Below are 21867 nucleotides of genomic sequence, written 5' to 3'. Positions count from 1 at the left end.
ATGTAAATTTTTCTTAGAGGCTAAGAATAAGGACAGAATAAAATGTGGTTGCTAACTCACTGACTTTTGAATAATATGTCAAATAATCAAAATAAAAATAATAACTTTATAGTTAGTCTCTCTATTTACATCTAGGTAATAAATAAACATTATTATATATTTTCTCATTTTTTATAGTAGTGTTTTATAGCAATAAAACACAAGAAAGAAGATTTGTACCATGTGATGGTAGTCCCAGATTTGTAAATTCAGACTTAAAATTGCTGAAAGAAAAATATAGGAATTCTCACTTTATTTTGACATGGGATTTAAAACACTTGATATATATTATACTTTGTTACAGAGAAAATTGATCTTTAAAACATCATAAAATTGGCCCTTTAGATATCATACTCCCACTAGTGTGGAAGGTTTAAATTACTTCTAGTCATAAGGCTGCTCGTTTTAAGGACCACATTCGCTTTTTTATTTTTTCAGAGTATTAATTGAAAGAAGTTTTACTTTCTTTAGTAAGTGAAGAATCATCCTCTGAAAATAACTTTCCACAAAGCTAACTCTTGATTGAAAGCCATGGTGAAGATGGTATCTCTCTCCAAGTTGGTAACTCATATCCTTTTGTCTGTGTGACATTTCTGTTAAACAGGCGAAAGTTTTTGTAAATAACTTATCTACAATGTGTGAGAAAGATTGGACTTTGGGACTCCATCAGACATTCTTGTTAATGCTAATAATTGGAAGATGGCTTCTACCTGTGGGAGGCACAATCACCCGGGACCAGCTCTCTGAACTTCTTCTCATGTTTGTGGGGACGGCAGCTGACATCCTGGAATTCACAAGTGAAACTTTGGCAGAAGAAAATGTGAGGTAAGCAATGAGAGGTCCTGCAATGAAAAGACCTTCTTGTCAAGGTCAGAGCCCACACACCTGTCTCTTTGTTTCATCGTTTATATTCTGCATAAATAAAGATTTGTATTATATTATATGCCCAATGGTAGAGTCATAGAATTAGTTGTTGTTCAGATACTTATTGAGTACTAGCCCAGTGGAGATACAGATAGATGATATAGATATAGAGGTAGAGATAGTGATAAAGATATCACTATCTCTGATAGAGATAGACAAGTTCAAAAAGCAGGTTTTTGTCAGAGAAAAGGGGCAAATAATATTTCCTGTGGGTGAGAACAGAAAAGCTCTGTTTGTCTGCAGGACCACAGGTTAGGTAGGGCCATGGTTACAAAAAAATCTTCTGGAGATACATGACCACCAGTAGCTCCTCTTTTCTATTCTCAAGTGTCCAGGAGTGTATTCAGTCATAAGATTCTGTTCTAGAGCACAGCGTAGCTACAGTTCCAAGAAAGTGTCTAGAAGAGATTTGGCAAAAATCTCTCCCCTACCCAGCTGGGAAATTTATAGTATTCCCTTGTGTGAATGGAGAATGGGGAATATCAGGTTTTATTTTACTAAATTTTATTTTTAGTCAGTTTTGTTCAAAGTGCCTAAGGCTTTCTGGAGTAGATGCCTATAAATTAAAACTTATTGAGTTGGTACTTTATTTTTGCCACGAGCAAACAAACTCAGAATCCATGATCACATCTGTTTATGGAACTACTTTCTTACCATAAGGGATTTAAATCTCAGTGCCTGGATGTACTTTCAGCTTGGGTTGTTTTGCACTATGCTATAAAAACAAATTGCAGTGATGCTGGCTTTTAATGCTACAGTTTACTTTGTGCTGTGTTTCTCAAACAACAAAACATAAAGCTGAGCAAAATACACTGAGTAAACTTAATATCCCAATTATAGCACAAAGCATATCAATAACTATGAGTTACCTTTACATGATCATTTCTTGTCTCACTTACACTTATTTTTCTTATACCTCATTAAGTGGCTATAGAATGTTAGAAAGAATCCAGTCTAAGTTGATCCAATATCCTCAACATGTTGATTTTAGTTAATACCTTCCATGTGGTCAGTGAATTACATTGTATGGCGAATTTTCAGATACTTATAATACAATAGATTTACAAGAAAACCATAAAGAAATCTTTATCAAGCACATAAAAGCAATAAATAACTATAGGTATAATGACAGGGACATGAGAAAATAAAAACAATTAACTACATCTACATAGAAATAAGCACATAAATGCTAATTATCTAGGAGGGTGGGAGGGATATTAGGTAGGAAATGGGGTATCAGGAGGGATATGAATGTCACGAGACATTTATTTTTCTGTCCACTGTTGATTGATTATCTAGCATGGCCAGGCAGTGTATTGTTCAGAGATTGGGGAGCAAATGGTGAGCAAGTGGTGAGCAAAAGGACACACAGTCCTAGCCCAGCTGAGGCTATTTCAATTCCGCAATTTCTCCTGCCACCTACACATGAATCTGGATGTTTCATCAATCTTTTTTTTCTTCTCATTTTAAACTTGTATCATGTCCTGAGAATGGGATCCAATAAATTATGCCATGGTTTTGGTTTTTAAATTTCTTTTCAGGTCTCATGGTCTCAGATGGAAGTCATTTTACTTTTCACATAACTGCACGGTGTCTGCGACCTTCTGCGGTCTCCACTCCACTCCTGTATGTTGCCCTCACTGCTCAGAGGTTCCAGAAAGAACCCAGAGTGTTTTCTCTCTCCTAAAACTCACCTCCCAAATTCTGATTTTTGCCTCAGGGCCATCTATATTCCAGGAATTGACACTGCAAATGTCCCTTTCTTCAAAGGAGAGACACAAACCCCTCCCACTGTGGTATAGCTCTCCCCTTTGGTCTCAGAAACATGATCATGAAGAATAAATTCAATACACATGGAAGGGATATTTACATGTGATATCAAAGGAGGTTACTTCATTATAACCTACTTAGAGTTACCTATATTAGTACAGTATTTTATTTACTCTATAGTTTGGGCCAATCAGGAAAAAGCCTGCAATGACATGTAAATTCCAATAATACCTACCTCTTTCTTGCATCCTGGCTAAAACCTCAAGCCCATTTTTCTTTTAACCTAAATTAATTCCCTTCATTATGCCCAAATGAAGTTAATCTGCCTTATTCCTATAAATTTACACACTGCAAATTTTTCTTAATAACTTGACTTTACATACCATAAAATTCAACTATTATAACTCTATGGATCAATGATATTTAGTAAATTGATAGATGTGTATAATTCTCACCAGAATCCAGACTCCTTATGGCTGTTTGCAGTCAGTTCTCACTCCCATACCAACCCTAGGCAACCATTGATATGCTTTCTGTCCTTTTCTAAAAATTTCGTGGAAATGGAATCATGACATATGTAGTCTTTTGTGTCTGGCTTTCTCACAGCATAATGTGTTGGGTTCATTCACATTGTGCATCTATTAGTGTTTAAGCTCCTTTTAAATCACTGAGTAGTGTTCCCTGCATATACCACATTTTACTTATCCATTTCGTAGTTGATATACACATGTATTGCTCTTTTCTTGCTGTTAAGAATGACATCGCTATGAACATTCACCCTTTAACGCATTTGCTTTCATTTCCATTGAAGTGGAATGACTAGATTTTCTGCTAAATACATGATTATTGTTTCAGAAACTGGCAGACTTTTCCAAAGTGGCTGTACCTTTCTATATTCCACCAACAATGAGACTTCCATTTTTTCCACATCCTCACCAATACTTTTTTTCAGTCTTTGATGATCACCATAGTGGGTTCATAGTAGGATCATAGTGGTTTTAATTTGCATTTTCCTAATGACTAACACTGTTGACCATCTTTCCATGTGCTGATTAGCTATTCATATAGCTTCCTTGTGGAAGTGTCCACTTAAATTTTGCTCATTTTTCATTGGATTGTTTTTTTATTATTGAGTTGTAAGAATTCTTTATATAGTCTTAATTTTTATTAAATTTATAACTGTAAATGTTTTCTCCCATTATATAGCTTAAACAATTTTTTTTGAATGTCATTTGAAGGAAAATTTTTAAAATTTTGATATAGTTCCATGTATCTATTTTTTTTTCTTTTATGCAGTGCTTTGGGTGTCATATCTAAGAAATATTTTCCTCACCTAAAATTAGAAATATTCTATTCTGATGTGTGTGTGTATATATATATACACACACATATATATATATATATATATATATATATATATATATATATTTTTTTGGTATGTGCCTCTAGCGGGAACTGAACCTGGGACTCTCTGGTCCGCAAGCTGACACTCCAACTGCTGAGCCAAACTGGCCAGAGCTCTTCTGTAATTTTTTGACTTAATTTTTTTGTGTAGTGTGAGGTAAGGGTCTAAGTTCATTTTTGTCTTGTTTTGTTTGGGGCATTGTCCCAGTACTATTTTTTTTTTTTTTGTCCCAGCTGGGACCAATCATCTTGGCACCATTTGTTGAAGAGACTATTCATTCCCTATTAATTTGCCTTGGCATCTTTGTCAAAAATAAACTGACCACATATGTAAGAGTTTTGTTTGTTTGTTCGTTTTTATCCTCACCCGAGGACATTTTTTGCATTTATCTTCAGAAAGAGCGGGAGGGAGATTGGGGGGAAGAGAGAGAGAGAAACATCAATGTGTAAGAGTTTTTGTGTTCCTTTTTCCTGGACATTCTATTGGGTTCCATTGTTCTATATGTCTATTTTTATGCCAGTACCACATTATTGTGACTACTAGAGTTTTATGGTAAGTTTTGAAATGGGATACTATAAGCCCTCTAATATTGTTTTTTGTTTTTTATTGTTTTGGCTATTCTAGGTCTATTGTATTTCCATAAAAGTTTTCCAATCATCTTGTCAAAATCTACAAAAAAATCTGTGGGAGTTTTGATAAGAACTCCCACAGATTTTTATTAAATCTAAACATCAATTTGTGAAGATATGACATCTTAATATGGTCTCCCAATCTATAAAGATGAACTATCTCATATTTTATTCAAATGTTCCTTAATTTCTCTCAGCAATGCTTTGTAAGGTTTTTGTTGTTGTTGTTAATCCTCACTCAAGGATGTTTTTTTCCATTTCTTTATTTTTAGAGAGAATGGAAGGGAAGGGGGAGAGAGAGAGAGAGAGAAAAAGAGAGAGAGAGAGAGAGAGAGAGAGAGAAACATCAATGTGAGAAAGACACATAGATTGGTTACCTCCCACACTCACCCCAACCAGGTCTGTGAATGAACTTGCAACCTAGGTATGTAGCCTTGACCAGAAATCAAATCTGTGACCCTTTGGTGCACAGGCTGACACTCTAACCACTGAGCAATACCAGCCAGGGCTGCCTTGTAATTTCTAATGAATAGATCTTATACTGCCTTTCCCCTCTCTAACTTCCTTTAGGACTTTCCCACTAGCTTACCACCCAGTGCTTAAAATCTCTCCTACCTTTTGTTTAGTAGAAATGAATTCAATCTCTCTCCACTATTGCAGTAGTCTTAAATAAAGTCTTCTTTGCCTAATTAATTCTGACTGGTGCAAGTTTTCTTTGACATAGCCAAGCTGGAGGGATATGGGAACATCCCATGGGCAAGAGTGCCCACTGCTCTTAACTGCAGTTCTACCCCAGCTTCACTGCACTGTTGCTTGTGTCCACTGGTGATGCATATAAGTTCTTTGGTTTCCCTCTGAGGTTCATCAGTGTGTTTATTTGACCACACAAAGAAGGATTTTCTTATGTTTACACCATGTTTTCTTTTTATTTAGCTATTTTTGCTTGGTAAAACATTTCTTCCAGGGAAAATTAATATTTCATTTTCTTTCTTTTTCTCTCTCTCCTTATTTATCTTCCCCTTTCCAAAGAGGTTTGTTTGATGTTTTTGTAGAAGCAAGATGGATTCTATTCACTGATTATCTCTTATCGACAGGAATATTTACATTTCCAAAAAGAAACAGTTCAGCAAATTATCAATGTATATTTTTATTTTTCACCTAATAGATTTGATGCACTGATCTAACAAATTCCAGTCTTTTATCCTATCAGTTTTCCAGGTACAGAAGCCATACATCTACAATTATACTTCTCCAGATCTTTTGTCTCTTTATGAAGAAACTCCATTGTCTTTTACATGCTTCTCAGCTGACATTTATGGAGACAGATTACACATGAGAAAATGGGCAAGACAATTGAGGGAGACAGTTACACAATGCAGACAATGTTGAACAAATTCACTCCAAAATTTCTTTACAGTTTTTTTTAGTGTTTCCCATTTAAATTCAGTGATTTATTTACATTCCAACCTTTAAGCTTCCAGCGTAACTTTTACTGTCTGACTTAAAACAAATTTGTCTGCTTCAAAAATGTTCTGGCCATCGATTCCAGAGTTATTTTAATAACTTTATTAATTAGCTTCTCAACACACACCTTCTCCCATATGTTGTGTGTGCTCAGAGAATACTTGCAAATGTAAAAATATACATTCATTACTGTAGGGTTAGAATTTGGGTTACTTAGGGCTATGGTTAGTATATTCTTTATCCCTATTTTGTATAATGATAAAATTAAAACACAAAGAGTTTAAGAAATATGTTCACATAATAAAAATACAACAACTACTATGACTAAGTAATATTTATTTATCACTTGCTGTGTTCTAGGGTTTTAGTTGTGATAAGCTATTTAGTCTTTATAATAACACTATGAGGTAGATCCTATCATTACCATCATTTTATAAGCTGAACAGTGACAGGCAAGAGAAGTTGGGAAAGTCTCAAGCTCAAATGAAAATTTAAAAAGTAACTAACTTGTAGTGATCTACAAGTCTGTATGGAGTATTTTTCTAAGAGCTTTATCTGTTTAACGCATTTAAACAACATACTTGAAATTACATATAAAATACAATAGCCATTATTATTGTTATCCTCATCGAAGATGGGTATACTAAAGCATATAAATGTTAAATTAGTTGTTCATACTCATGTAGCTAGGTAATGATCAATCTGGGATCAGAGGCCCAGGTCTCTCTGGTGAGGGTTGGAGCTAGTATTTGAACATGAGCAACCTAGTACTGGAGCTATGCTTTATCATCACTTTCTGCTGCCTTGAAGATAAATGGTACATGGGTTTTTGGTAGAATTATTGCAATTTGGGGTTAGAAGAAAACTTCAAAAGAGACCACCTATTGAAAAATATCTATTTTATATCTATTGCAAAATCCTCTCCAAAATTTTCTCAATAAGTTTTTGTCCGGCCTTTCTTTGAAAATTTTCACTAATAGAGAATATACTACCCCAGGGGCAAGTCATTTTTTCTTAAGTTAACATTATTAGAAAGAATTTTTCTCTATTGTGATGAAATTTGGATTCTTATAGGTGCAACTAAAATCCTTTGAACCTGAATTGGCTCTTCGAAGTCACAAGAAATAAGTTTAATTCTTTTTCCACATAATAGTCCTTTAAATGTATAAAACAAAGTTTTAAAGGAATCTTCTCTAGTTTTCACTTTCTTTCTTTTTTTCATTGATTTTTTTTTAGAAATAGAGAGAAGAGAGAGAAACATCTATTGGCTGCCTCCCGCACGCCCCCTGCTGGGGATGGAGCCCACAACCCGGGCTTGTGCCCTGACCAGGAATCAAACTGGCAACCTCTCAGGGCACAGGGTGTACAAGCAACCGAGTCACACCAGGCAGGGCTAGTTTTCAGTTTCTCGAACTACTCCATGTATAACATGGCTCTCAGCTCTCTCACCATACTAGCCTCTCTCCTTTGAACCAAATACTTTTCAAGCGTTCCTCCTAAAACAAAGCACATCATATTTCAAATATATTCTGAACACTGGAGAATAGAGCAGGGCTAAACTTTCCACCTCCTTCGTGGAAATAGTAGACTGTAACGGTTAAAAGGATGGGTGCTGAAATCAGATACTTAGTTTAGATTTCTGCTCCCAACGCTTATAACCACATGACTTGGAACCAGTTTCTTCAACTCTCTATGCCTCAGTTTCTCCACTGGTCAAGTAAGGATAATAAGTGCATGTGCTTTGTAGGGTTGTTGGGAGGATGAAGTGTGATCCTGGACTTAAACACTTTGAAAACTGCCTGAACATAGTTCAGATCCTGTAAGTTAAGTAAAATTGTTTAAAAATGCATGCACTTGTTGAAGGTCTACTCTAGATAGACACTGACACTACAAAGCGGGAGAAGTTATAGACTGTGTTCCCTGGGCTCTTCCACTTCAAATGCTCGACTTTATACTTCTTGTGAAGTGATGTATGATTGCATTTGATTTTGGAAAGTCATAAATCATGTTACACTGCAGACTCATAATTAGATAACAGTAAGAAAAATCTTTGAGCCTTTTTATGACTGTTGCTGTGAAATGCTACCTCTTCTATGCTATTCTAGATCACCCAGTTATAGCCTGTCAAGATCTTTTGGGATCCTGATTGTGTCTTCTGGGGTTTTGGTTTCCTATTCAACCTCCATGTCATATGTGCATATGAGAAGCCTCCCATCAATGTGGGCAACCAAGTCACTGATGAAATACAAAGAAGAACGGGATCAAAGGCAGAGCCTGCAGCAACCCATTAGGGCACTCTCTTTGGGGAGTCATTTCTGCAGTTAGGGTTTCACCTAATTGTATTCACACTCAGAACACTTCTTAATCTTGTTAATAATACACTATAAAAGGCTTTTTCATAAGCTTTGTTAAAAATTCCAATGTCTATTATTAATTTATATATCTTTACCTGCTTGGTAATCCTAATTCTATTTTTGAGGGAGGGAGGGAGGGAGAGAGAGAAGAGAGAGAAAATAATCATAGTTGAATGTGATTGTTTCAGGAACCTGTGCTGATTCCTAGTAATTACTCTCTTCCAAAGGGCTCTCAGAAATCTTTAAATAGTCTCACATATAATCTAACTGGGGATTAATAGTCAATGTGCCTTTTGTAGTTAAGATATACTTCTGCTTCATTTTGAAAGTTTGGACTTATTTTTTTTCTTCCACTAACCTTGTCTCTACCATTAACTGCAAGACAGATAATGACAGCTTAGAAATCTTACTTACAAACTCTCTCAGAGTTTTAAGATCTAATTGTTGGGCCTCTTAACACTTGAAGCATTTAAAGGTATTCCTTACAATCACCTCATGTAGTTTGGTTTCAATTACTCTTCCCTGATGCTTTTCTATCTCTCTCCAATCTGAAAATCCTCCTTGACATGGAAGCTGGCAACAGAATCTGTTATTACACCACTAACCTAGTCACCTGAAACTGATAACTTCATTTGTATTTTTGCTGGGGGAAAAAAAGTGACTTTGATACTTTTGAAATATGTTTTGTATATTTGTAACCTCTATTCTCTATGACTTTAGTCTTCGAGACTGTTTTTTTTTAGGTCTAGGACATTTGTGTACTTGCCAAGTATGGGTCCTTTTTATGTACATTCAACAATTTCTTCCACAGATATTTGGTGAGTTTCTATTACTGGCCAGGCACTGGGGATACCGAGGCGAATAAAGCAGTCATGTCCCTTGACTTACATCCTAAAATCTGGCATACATTTTTGATGATTGAACGTATCTCCCCACCGATAGCTCTCTTTTGCGTAATGAGCTTTTAATTGTTGGGCATCATCCAGCTCTTAAAATTAGAATCTTGATATCTTAGCACAAGATTCTTTTTTTTTTTCCTCCTTGAAATTTGAAATCAGCCCTCTGAATTTCTAGGTCAACATCTAACATTTTCCAGCATTTCTCTTCTTTAATGTTGGCATAATTTTACAAAACTAAAGAAAACAATATGGGACCAAAAGGCTTTGCCATAATTCACACAGATGGTGGCACATGTGGTAGTTGAACTCAACCTCTCTAATTTTTTTTTTCTTTCGTTTTCTTTTTCATTATTCCATTGTAATTATGCATGGATTTTTCACGAATTTCTTATGTCTCCAAGATATAAGAAAGATATATTTTTCTAATATAATAAGATATAATAAACCCCTCAAGAGGTTTATTAAAGTATACTCAAATATAAGAAGAAAGAGAAAGAATTCTCTTTTCTGCATGTGATCGTATTTTTAATTGCTAATGTGAAATTCTGTCTGCATTCTAGGAATAACCCCGCCCTCGTCTATGCCATCCTCTGCATTTGGACCTGGAGCATGCTGCAGTTTCCGCTCGACCTGGCAGGTCAGTGTCTTGATGTTTTCTCAAAGAAACACAAAATTACAACTCTTTTTAAAAATATGTTTTTATTGATTTACCAGAGAGAGAGGGGAAGGGAGAAATGTAGAAATATCAATGTGAGAGAGAAACGGGTCGGCTGCCTCTTGCACGCCCCCTGCTGGGGATCGAGCCACAACCTGACTGGTAATTGACCTGGGACTTCTCAGGCCATGGGATGATGCTCAGTGCACTGAGCCACACCAGCTGGACCTAAAGTTACAACTCTTGATTATAAATTATAATAAAGCTAAGGAACCATTTGAGAGAATCATCATTTTTACGTTTTGATATCTCAGTGTTAGTTCCAGTTCAGTTTAGACGAAAAGTAGACTGAAATGTAGGAAAGCCATCTGCAGATCCACTCTGGTACATGGTGAGTCTGAGAAAGTTGAAGAGATTAGAGCACGTTCACTTCATAGAGTGGTCCCATCACTTACGATTTGTATAACCTCCTGCAAACTAGTTAACAACTCTGTGTGTCAGTTCTTCATCCATGAAATGGAAATGATGATCACAGTAGCTAGGATTGAGGGTTCTTGTGATGACTAAATAAAATATAGTTTATAAAGTGCTTAGCACAGTTGCTGGCATATAGATGTTATCTCTTGATGTTTTCAAGAGGTCATTTTCAGAGCTGCATATTGGAACATCACAGAGTAAGAGCAGTTTCAGGGCCATATGGAAAATTAAAATCTTCCTCAGTAGTGGCTCTAGAAATCCCATTGGTCTTCTTTTGATAAAGACATAAACCCCTAAAACTTTGCAAGAAGTAAACTGTTTTCCAGGTATTTCATACTAGTGATGGCCAAGAGCTACATTGTCTAATACGCTATCCACTAGTCACATGTGGCTATTTAAAAGTTAAAATTAGTTAAAAATAAATAAAGTTAAAAGTGCACTTCCTCAGTCACACCAGCCACATTTCAAGTGCAGTTGCCACACGTGGCTACTGTGTCAGCGCAGACACCAAGCCTTTCCACCGCCACAGAGGTCCACTGGTCAGCACTGCTCTGCACTTCCCCTCCCTTCTGGGAACCCTAAAGTCTTGATTTGGGAATTCTCCTGGACACCACTTTATCTTGAAGAAATTCTAGGATTTAATCATTATACTTTCCTTAAGTCTGACTTCATTTTTTATGGCACCCTTCCTGATGACCTTGGATTAGAAGTTATTTTAGGTCCGGCTGGTGTGGCTCAGTGGTTGAGCGTCGACCCATGCACCAAGAGGTCGCCGGTTCGATTCCCAGTCAGGGCACATACCCAGGTTGTGGGCACGATCCCCAGTGGAGGACATGCAGGAGGCGGCCAATTGATGTTCTCTTTCATTGGTGTTTCTAGCTCTCTCTCTTCCTCTCACTCCTCTCTCTCTCAAATCAATAAAGGGAAAAAAAGGTTTTTTGTGTTTTTTTTTGCCTAATTTCTTTAAAAAAAACAACAACTTATTTTAGGGCAGGGATAATACAATAACCAAGATCTGGAAGCATCCAAGTGCCTGTCAGTAGATGAATGGATAAAAAACTCTGTGGTATATTTATACAACAGAATACTACTCAGTCGTTAAAAAAAAAAAAAAAAAAAAGGAAGGAAGTCTTACTCTTTGTGACAGCATGGATGGACCTGGAGAGTATTATTCTAAGAGAAATAAGCCAGTCAGGGAAAGACAAGCACCATATGAATGGGGGAGGGGTTAGGGCCCTGGGGAAAAAGGGTGAAGGGATTAAGCAAAAAAAAACAAACAAACTCTTAGACGCAGAGGGTGATTACCAGAGAGAAAGTGGAGTGGGGGAGGTAGAAGAGGGTAAAGAATGGATAAATAGTGATGGAAGGAGACTTGACTTGGGGTGGTAAACACACAATACAATATGCAGATGATGTATTACAGAATACTACACCTGAAACCTATATAATTGCATTAACCAATGTCACCCTAATAAATTTAATAAAATAAAAATAAAGAATAATTTCTGCATTTTTATTATTTTGTTTTGGCTCACTGAGGCCTAGAGGTTTCAGAGACCATTTTAGAGCTTAGCATCTACTTTTCCGAAATAAAATGATCACCAGAATAGATGGAAAGTGTGGCTGTAGCTTTTTAGAGATACCAAAAACCTAATTACTAGTTAAAAATTACAAACAAATGTATGCTAATAACACAGACACACACACACACACACACACACACACACACACACGTTTAGTCATGATGTGCCCTGGAACATGTCCTACACCCATTGATCAACTGGTATCTTCTGACAGAATATAAGCACCATCACCCTAGATGTGGAACATCCTAGGGGGTGCCCTGGGAGCCTTTTCCTGACCCTAACTTCTTTGGACAGGCTATTAGTGATTTTATGTTGGTTCTTCTCTTGTCATTCATTCTGCTGGTCTTCACCCTTCCATATCTTGTGGTTTATAGCCTTGCTAAGAAAATTTTTATTTAAGAAAGAAATTGTGTAAACTTTCAGGGGTGATAATGTTATGCAGCTGTCTGGAAAACAAAGACCAAATGTAACTTCTGACTAAATTACTATTGTATTTTCCAGTGAATAGTACATTATGTTCATATCAAAGCAGCTTCATAACATTTGCGAGCTTTAGCAGAGAAGTCATTCTTTGTTTGAAAACTCCAAATGGAAGTCTTCATCAGTATTCAAAGATTATTTTCTGCCCTTGACCCTGAATTAAGTTCGTATATTAGAAATTAAAACAAAAAGGTTCATTTGTTGATTAGACCTCCTTATGTTCAACTGGAAAATCAGTAATTATATCCAGTTTTTCTTATAAACTGTGAAACAAAACCATAAGGAATTAGACAAAATAAAATAACAATGGCATTTATTTGTTTTTTTTTTCCCCCACCACCATTAGAAAAATATGTTGAACATGAATTAAGTTTGAATTTGAATATAAGTGCTAGAATTTTCACAACACAATGTATACATAGGATCAAGTGAGTCAACCAGCAAATAGGTAGATCTCAAAAAGAGGACCCCAAAGGATCTGGGTCATGTATATGTTCCATCTCCAAACCTGGCAGTCAGGGAAGTCATTCATTATGCCAAAGGAAAGATAATGCAGGGAAGGAGAAAGGAGCCAGGGGTACTATTCTAATAGAAACAGACAGAATCCATGAATAGGGACCCCTCTCCTCACAGATATAATTTTTATCCCATTTTTCAAAGAAGGAAACTGAGGCCCAGGCAGATTAAGTAACTTGCCCAGCATCTTCCTGCTAGAAAAGGAGGAAGCCAAGGAGAGGCAGCCCGTCCCCTTACTTGAGGCCCAGACCACCTGCTGTACTGCGCCACCCTCCCCCACCCCCCCCCACCCCCCACCGCAGACGCCAGGGATAGACACGGTGCTTTCCTCAGTTCTTTTTTTTTTTTTTTTCTAATTTTTTTTCTTTATTGATTTTCAGAGAGAGAAGGAGAGATAGAAACATTGATGAGAGAGAACATCAATTTGCTGCCTCCTGCATGCCCCTCACTGGGGATCTGGTCCACAACCTGGGCATGTGCCCTGACCGGAATCGAACCAGCGACCTCTTGGTGCGTGGGTCAACGCTCAACCACTGAGCCACACCAGCCAGGCTCAGTTCTTGATTCTCTCTATCCTGGTGAATTGTGCTTCTCCCAGGGTGCGGACTAGAAAGTAGTCTGAATTCTTTTCATGGATATAAACTAGAGAACTGGCTTTCTTTGGTGTGTTTTATTGGAAATGTAACATATCATCATCTTTGAATAGAAAAAGGTGAAGGGTGTTTCACCGGTTCCCACAGAATGAAATTCCAGAAGCACAGTCGTGAAGTAACGTAGCACCCATGGCTGAAGACTTGTTCCCGTTTCATTCTGTTTTACTTTTGACGTTTCAGAGAGATCCATTAATTGGTCTGTCTTGTGTTTTCAGTCCAGCATGTCATGTGCCCCTTATCTGTGACAGCGAGGGGGTTCCCCAGCCTGTTCTTATGCCAATACAGCGCCGATCTGTGGAACATTGGAATCAGTGTCTTCATACAAGACGGCCCCTTCCTCGTCGTGCGTGTCATACTGATGAGCTATTTCAACGTGATCAACCAGATGCTGGTGTTCTTTGCCGTGAAGAATTTCCTCGTGGTGATGTTACACCTCTACCGCTTGGTGGTTTTGGCACTGGGGGTCCGTGCCTCCTTGCGCAGGCAGCCAGAGGTGCCGAAAGAAGAGCGCAGCAGCCGCGTGGAACTGGCTGAGAGTGGGGTCCCCCCTGGGGGCTGGGAGGGCGGTGCTAAGGAGGGCTTGGCGCTGCCTTTCCGGGCACCACGCCCCTCTGATGACTCTGACCCCACCCCGTAGTTATTTATTGACAGCAGGATGCAACTGAAATATTTGACTTTCCAGTTCATCTTTCAAACAGAATCTCTCTCTCTCTATTTTCAAACCTCTCATATAATGATGTTCAAAAGAACAACAAAAAAGTGGTCTTAAACCTGTCAAAATAATAGAAATGGAGCCACTTTAAAATGCAGCAGGAGCTGCCCGGCCACGGGAACACTTCACACCTCTTAGGCCTCAGCGCTGGGTGTTCAGACAGCAAACAGCCTCTGGACCGGCCTGAAGCAACCAGGTGTCCCAAAGAAGTGTTTGCAAGGAGAACAAGAAAGTACATATTATGACTACCGGACTGATGGCTATCTGACCAAAAATTAGAAACATTGTTTAGAATTCGCGTCACTGTGTTATGTCATCTGCACCGATAGAAATGCCTTCCTTCTACCGATGCCATTGTTCCCCTTTCGTGTCTCATAAATTCCCTTTGCCATTGTCTCCTAACCAGACCACTGTTTGGGTTTCCACCTGAATCAGTGCCTTCTGAATCGCTATTTTTATTGATCTCAAATAAATGCTTGTTGCCTTTCACTTTGAAAGGCCTTTTATGTTTAGGTTATTAAACCAAAGCTGAGAATTTTTTTTTTTTTTTAAACTGAATGGCAAGAACTTTGATTAGTGGCTATTGTTACAACTTCTGTGTGATGGTATCAGATGTTAGAGTTGTCCAACAACTAAGTGATTTGTTTGTCTTGAACTGTTTGACAAGCTAGGGACAGGGTTACAATGACATGCCCTCCAGAGATTTAGTGCAGACAAACTGTCCCAGCTGTCACCTGAAAACAGAGAAGCTTTGAACTTTGGCTCCATTGTCAGACTATCTCATCTGATCTTTTCTGCAATGTCTCTCTGACATTAAAAAAAAAAAGTGTACATTCAGTGAATGCAGAAGAAATAAAGGGAAAAGTGCCTTTAAAATTACCTCACTGTGGGCTAGTGAAAATCTCTGCCCAGCTTCCATAGCATTGAGCCCTCTTCACGGCTGCACAGACCTTCCCAGGAAAATCATTTTTCTGGGCTGATGTGGCATTCTGTCATGGTGCATATGCTCTTACAGAAATTTTATTGCTTTTGGCTTGGGCACTGCAAAATTCACAGCGAGCCATTTCAGTTACCCATCTACTGGTGGTGAGGCAGGAAATACTGGCAATGTTAGCAAAGTCACAGTTTCCACTCTGAACGTGATTTGTGGTATTTGTCAGTATTTTTCTGAACTGCACTGCCCCATTTTCTATATGGCAAGTCGAATTCTGCGGTCGGTGCGAAGAAGCCGTGAAGCGGTGAATGACGGGGATCCAGGCCCTTGAAGTGTTACTGCCATTTCTGGTGTCTGCCAGCGGTCGCTGCAGCTCCTCTGAGCTGCCGCTGCTGGAGATGGCCTTAGGTCTCAGGGGACATGTTGGTGACGGAGGCTGCATCAGCCTACACATGGCCAACAGCCCTTGATGAGTGCCGGGGGTCAGAATAGGTACCACGCAGCATTGTGGAAATGGGGGGATCCGCCTTTCTTCCCCGCATTAAGCATTCATTTCCCCAGTACTGAAATAGTCACACTTTTCCTTTGTACACTGCTTTCCAGGTGGAGATGATTCAAAACCTTTTAAAACACTTTTTGCTTTTAAAGACAGAGTGTGAAAATGTACCTGGCTATATCACAGTAACTATATGAGGTAAACAGTTCCCAAACCATTCTTTGGGGGTTCAAAGCATAGTTCTTCCTGTTATTATGCTCAGGAACTCAAAGAGACATTAAAGATAAGGCAGGGTATGGCCCTCAACTGTGTGTGACTTATTGACAATTAATTGGGGGACTTTGATCTGTAAATCCGTGGGACATGATATGTGTTCAAAACATTGGATAAAAGTTTTACAGGCAAATCCTGCTTTTATACAAAGAAATTAATAATTTCCAATGAATAGCCTCTTCAGTGCCTGATATCATGTTTCTATTTCTTTCTTCCATGTGTTTCTAATTTTAACAATATGATTGTAAAATTACACATGAAACTAATGGAATCCATTTATAATTTTCCATAATAATTTTATGAAAGATCAGGAAATCATATCTATCTAAAGGAAGAAACTTGACAACTTTTAAGGGCATGTTATTTAAAATGCTTTGCAATGGAAAGTAAAATAATAGCTGCTATTTATGAAAACGCCTCTGCAGAGTGTGTTTTTATGTTGACTGTTTTATGGTGAATGTTTTCCTCCACATGTATGTGCTACTTATTACTGCAGATTTGCTCATGGCATACTTGTCATGTTTTAATTTTTTTCTTCCAGCAAAACAAACATTGGGCCCCTAAAAATAGATCAGTATAAAGTAATGCGGGCTGTTGCAAGGATATTTTTAAATGCTTTCAAATCTGAGATTTGGCTTGGTTTTGTGAATGAGTTTCTAGTGTTTAAGTAAAGTATTTTGTAATTAGCACTCCTCAGAAGGCCTGGGTAATATAAAGTCCAGAGTCTAGCTTCATTTGGAGTGCCAAGAAGGCAGAGAGCACCCAGGATCATCTCAGCAATTAATGGTGAAAAAATAGAAACATGCCCCGGGAACATTTTCCAGGAAAATCTGCTAAGGGCATCATTTGTTCACCTCACTGCCAGGACTCCCACTCTTTTGAACTTAACTGTTTTTACTGCAGAAAGAAAATCTATATTCATTTAGCTTATTGAAAAAATAAACTGAAGTCCAGGTTGTATCCCTAGGACCCCTCGTGAAAAATTAAAAATGTATTGTTATTGTACCTTTGTATTGTAGATGGCTAAACATGGTAATGTTTGCAAACATCCAAGTGTGTGCTACAAAGTGGCTAGAACAGCAGTTACCTCCCATATGTTGATATTCTGGGACTCGTCTCTATTTCATTTGTAAGAAGATAAGTGACTCATATCTTCCGTGTAATGTGATGCAGGCCATACCTCTGTACCACGGCCTGCAGACACATGCCAATCCCCGACCACCGAAGAAAGAGGCTTATTTGTTATTATTGTTGTCGTTTAATTGATTGATTAAAGCCCAATCAAATGTCCTCCCTCCAAACAGAGTTCACTCGTGAGAAAACACAGTGTCCATGTTTTAATGATGCTCTGTGCAAACTCGCCTCATGACCTTCTCGTGGGTCTTCTTTACCCCTCCTAGAGCAGGGGACATGACATTGCAAGACTAGTAAACTGTTTTTGTCTTTGATGATTTGTTAATTTTATTTAAGCTGATACAGATAACATGAAAATAAAATATTTGCGTTGGCATAACATTCTTTTTTAATCTTCCAAAGTGAAGCTTGTTAGACAAATGTATCAGCGGGCTCTGCTGCAGTTCCACTGACATGTAGCAGCACGTCAGGACCAGAAAGACACAGCTAGAAATATCAGGAGTCACTATTACGTATGAATTGTTAACGTAATAGCAACTTTCCAAAGCCCTGGGAAGGCATGCACTGTAGGTGTGCATGCTTTATGATTTCCACCCAGGTTTCAGAGTTCAACACGGACTCTTAGTATCTTTGGCATTTAATCTCAGTGACTCTTCATCAACTCTCCTGTTAAAAGAAAGACTCGCAAGAGGCCAAGTCTCTGTCCACTTTCATTCCACTCTATGGCCAGGAAAGTGAGACACTGAAATCTTACAGAGCCTCAGAGAAGTAAGAGAAAACCAAACAATCCTGAATTATAAGAAGACAGTGCTACTCTTCTTTTAATTTCAGACTTTGCTTTTTTACTCAGAGGACATTCTCATCCCCTCTCAGAAACATCTGATCCGGGGTTAAACTAGGCAGCTGGAGGATGTTTATAGCTCTGAGGCTTCAAACAATGTTCCATATGATGGGAGTAACTCTAAACAATGTTTGAATAATCAACCGCTATAGCCTTATATTTTATGGGTGTCCAGCTTCTGAATATTTCATAAGAATATTTTCTCAGAATTACTCATATTTATACTATTTTGCTATGAATGACATTTGTACTTTATTATATATACATTAAATAATTTGTTTACAACTGTATCTCAATGTCTATTTTTTGTTTGAATTTCTTATCTTTGTTCTCTGTTGTAATTCATTTCATTTAGTTTGTAAGCTCTGGTTTAAAAGAAAAAAAAAAAGAAAAAAACCCAGATCTGTTTAGAGTATGACTAAAGTGGCATTTCAAACTAGTGAGGAAAGACTGACCAATTTTATAAATGATGTTGGGAAATTTTGCGAACCATCTGGAAAAAATAAAGTTAGATTTTTATCTCACGCAATATATAGAAATAAATTCCAGATGGATTAAAGATCTAACTGTAAAACTGAAAACTATAAAATATTAGGAGAAAATCCGGAATGTGTCTTTAGCATTTGCGGAACGGGAAAGAGCTTTTAGAGCAGGAAGTGAAGTCAGGAGTCACGAAAGCAAGGATCAACAGCTTCTCCTACATAAAGGTTGAGCATTTCTGAAGAGCCGAAGGTGTCATGCATACATCACTATTCTTTTTCTTTTCTGTGTACTCCTACAAGACAAATGAGAGGCATAGAAATTAGGAGCCAATTTTATCATTTCTTCATAAAAGATTGAGTCTTGAACAACCAAGAAAGCACAAAAACCAAAGAAAATATTAAAAATAATCTAAAATCCTGAAGAAAAAAAATCAGTGGCTTTTCTATATGTAAACAAACATCACATAGAATATATATTTGAAGAAGAAATTTCCATATAGCATGAACTAGAACTGAAAAACTCATAGAAATAAACTTAATAAATGTACAAAATGCATCTGAAGAAAAGTTTAAAATGATTTTGAGGACCATCAGTAAATAGTTTAACAAATGTAAAGATATATTCTGTTGGGGAGTGGTAAGAAAATGATATTTTAACCTGTATCATCCATTTCTCTTAAATTGATGTATAAATTTAGAACAATCTCTATAATGATACCAATGAGATTTCAATTTTTAATTATGACCTAAGCTGATTCTAAACATTTTATGATAAAATAAGCATGAAAGAATATCTGGAAAATACCAAAAAGAGAAAAAAAATGACAGAGAGCTTTCAGTATACATTATAGAGCTACAATAACCAAGAGAATTTGATTCTGTCAGGCAGAAAAATGGAGCAGAATAAGGTCAAGAAAGAGACAAAATTACACCAGGATTTTGATATGTGATAAATCATGAGGGGGTGATAGAGTATTATAAGTGGTTTAAGGCTTTTAAAATATCAAACTAGGCCCCTACCTCAATCCTTATGTCCAAAATATTTTCAGGTGGATCAAAGAATTAAAACTAAAAACCAAAACTTTGCTTTTATATTTGCAATATTAAGAACGTCTTTTTTAAAAAATACAAAACTAGAAACCATAGACAATTCATAAATTTCAAGTTGTAAAATTAAACTTTTAACATCATAAAATACCCTAAGTGAATTCACAGGTTGAATAAACTGGGTGAGCATTAGTTTTCTTAATGAGCAAACAGTTCTTACAAATTAGAAAAATAAAAATAAAAACCACGCATTAGAAGAATGAGCAAAATACATAAGTACATATACTTATGTACTGGAAAAAGGAATAGTTAAAAAATGCAAATCAAACCACAATGAAAGGCCATTTCTCAAATGCAAACTAAATCACAAGATACCATTTTGAATCATCGGGCAGACAAAGACTCAAAAGTATGTTAGAATGCTGTATTAGAGGCAATGAGGGGACTCGGGCATTCTTATTCATTGTAGTGAAGATACAACTTGTTACAACTTCTTTGGAAGACAATTTGGCAATATCAGACAATTAAAAATTTATTTATCATCTGAGCCAGCAACTCAACTTCTAAGAATGTATTCTACAGAGAAATATATGCAAAAATGTGTGTATAAGGTTGTTCAGAGTATAATATCCACCAATAGAAATTTCTATAGTAGCACCAACAGGGTCATTATTAAACTGTGGAACATCTATGCTACATATTACCATATAGCTTTTAAAAAGAATAGAGTAGTTCCATAAGTGCTGATAAAGAACAATCACAGATATGTTTTAGGTAAAACTAAGAGCACAAACCATGAGTTTAGCATATCATTCTTTTTATAAATGTTATCCATACTTTTACAGACGGCTATTAAGTATACGAAATAATGACCAAGTTTCCAATGATCATGGACATTCCCACTTTTTCTTTTCTCTTTACCTTTATGCTTCTTATAATTTGCAGGGGGAGTTTTTTTTTTTTTTTTTTTCTTTATTGATTTTAAAGAGAGAGGAAGGGAGAGGGAGAAAGAAAAACATCGATGAGAGAGAACATCAACTGGCCATCTCCTGCATGCCCCTCACTAGGGTCTGGGCTCACAACCTGGACATATGCCCTGACTGGAATTGAACCAGTGACCTCTTGGTGCATGGGTCGATGCTCAACCAGTGAGCCACAACAGCCGGGCAGCTTGCAGTTTTTAAGTATGCATTCCTTTTATAATTTTTAAAACAAATATTAATAAAAAGAAACCTCACCAACTTACAGAGCCTAGTGCCACATACAGACACTCTGATATCATTTTGCCAATAAAGCCAAAACACATCAATCACTTTCACGAAGGTAAAAGACTTTGCTGTTATAACTAAGGACGATTTTTAGACACTTTAGATAAGTCAAAGGTTTAACCCATGTCAAATACCGCTTAGCTTATAAAGTATCAAACCGAGGGAAATGAAATAACAACTAGGCCTTTAAGGCCACAGAAAAATCCAACTGACCAAAACATGTAGTTGGGTATTGATGAGTACCATGGAGATACTTTGCAATGCCCACTCTGACACTTTCACCCTCTCTGACATTTATGAAAACAAACCATAGAAGAATTTTACGTTGAATTACATAGTCAAGCTGATTTCCCCAGGAGAGAGCAAGAACGGAAGGAACCCTCAAAGAGAAAACTTCAGAAAGAATCTATGCTTCTGTTTCCAAGTTCATATTCATAGCCCATTTAACTTGTGTGTATGTAAGCTTTTTGGATTTTTGTTAAATATTTACTAAATTTACAATTGATTGTGGTAAGTGATCAAATGCGAATCTGATCAAATTATTGAGGAAAACGAAAATTCCTAAACCAAACATATGTCAGATATCATATAGTCTTTATATCCAAACTAAGAATTCTGGGCAAGGAAAATTGGATCTACAAGACAAAATATGTTTTCTCTGTGGATGCTGTTGTTCAGCTCCTGCCAAGTGCATAGCTGGAGAATTCAGATGGCTCTGGTTCTGGGATCTTGGGGGTTGTTTCTACCTTCTGGCAAATAATGTTCTTCCCTGTTATTCAAAGGTTCCCATATGACCTGAGTGACAGCTAACAGCTGGGTCAAAAGCTAT

At 37.2% G+C, this 21867-nt stretch overlaps 1 protein-coding gene across 1 annotated transcript in view; it reads left to right on the top strand.

The window, feature by feature from the left end:
* TMEM26 (transmembrane protein 26) overlaps positions 1-14488 on the top strand; it is a 37511-nt gene extending 23023 nt beyond the window's left edge. The window contains 3 exon segments of the mRNA XM_036265957.1: positions 644-864; positions 10045-10121; positions 14067-14488. Coding sequence (XP_036121850.1) covers positions 644-864; positions 10045-10121; positions 14067-14488 — 720 coding nt within the window.
* The last annotated feature ends 7379 nt before the right edge of the window (positions 14489-21867 follow it).

The sequence above is a fragment of the Molossus molossus genome, unplaced genomic scaffold, assembly GCF_014108415.1.
Source record: "Molossus molossus isolate mMolMol1 unplaced genomic scaffold, mMolMol1.p scaffold_m16_p_17, whole genome shotgun sequence".
Classification (NCBI taxonomy): Eukaryota; Metazoa; Chordata; class Mammalia; order Chiroptera; family Molossidae; genus Molossus; species Molossus molossus.
The sequence above is the reverse complement of the archived record's forward strand: the minus strand, read 5'-3'. Positions and strand labels throughout refer to the sequence as shown.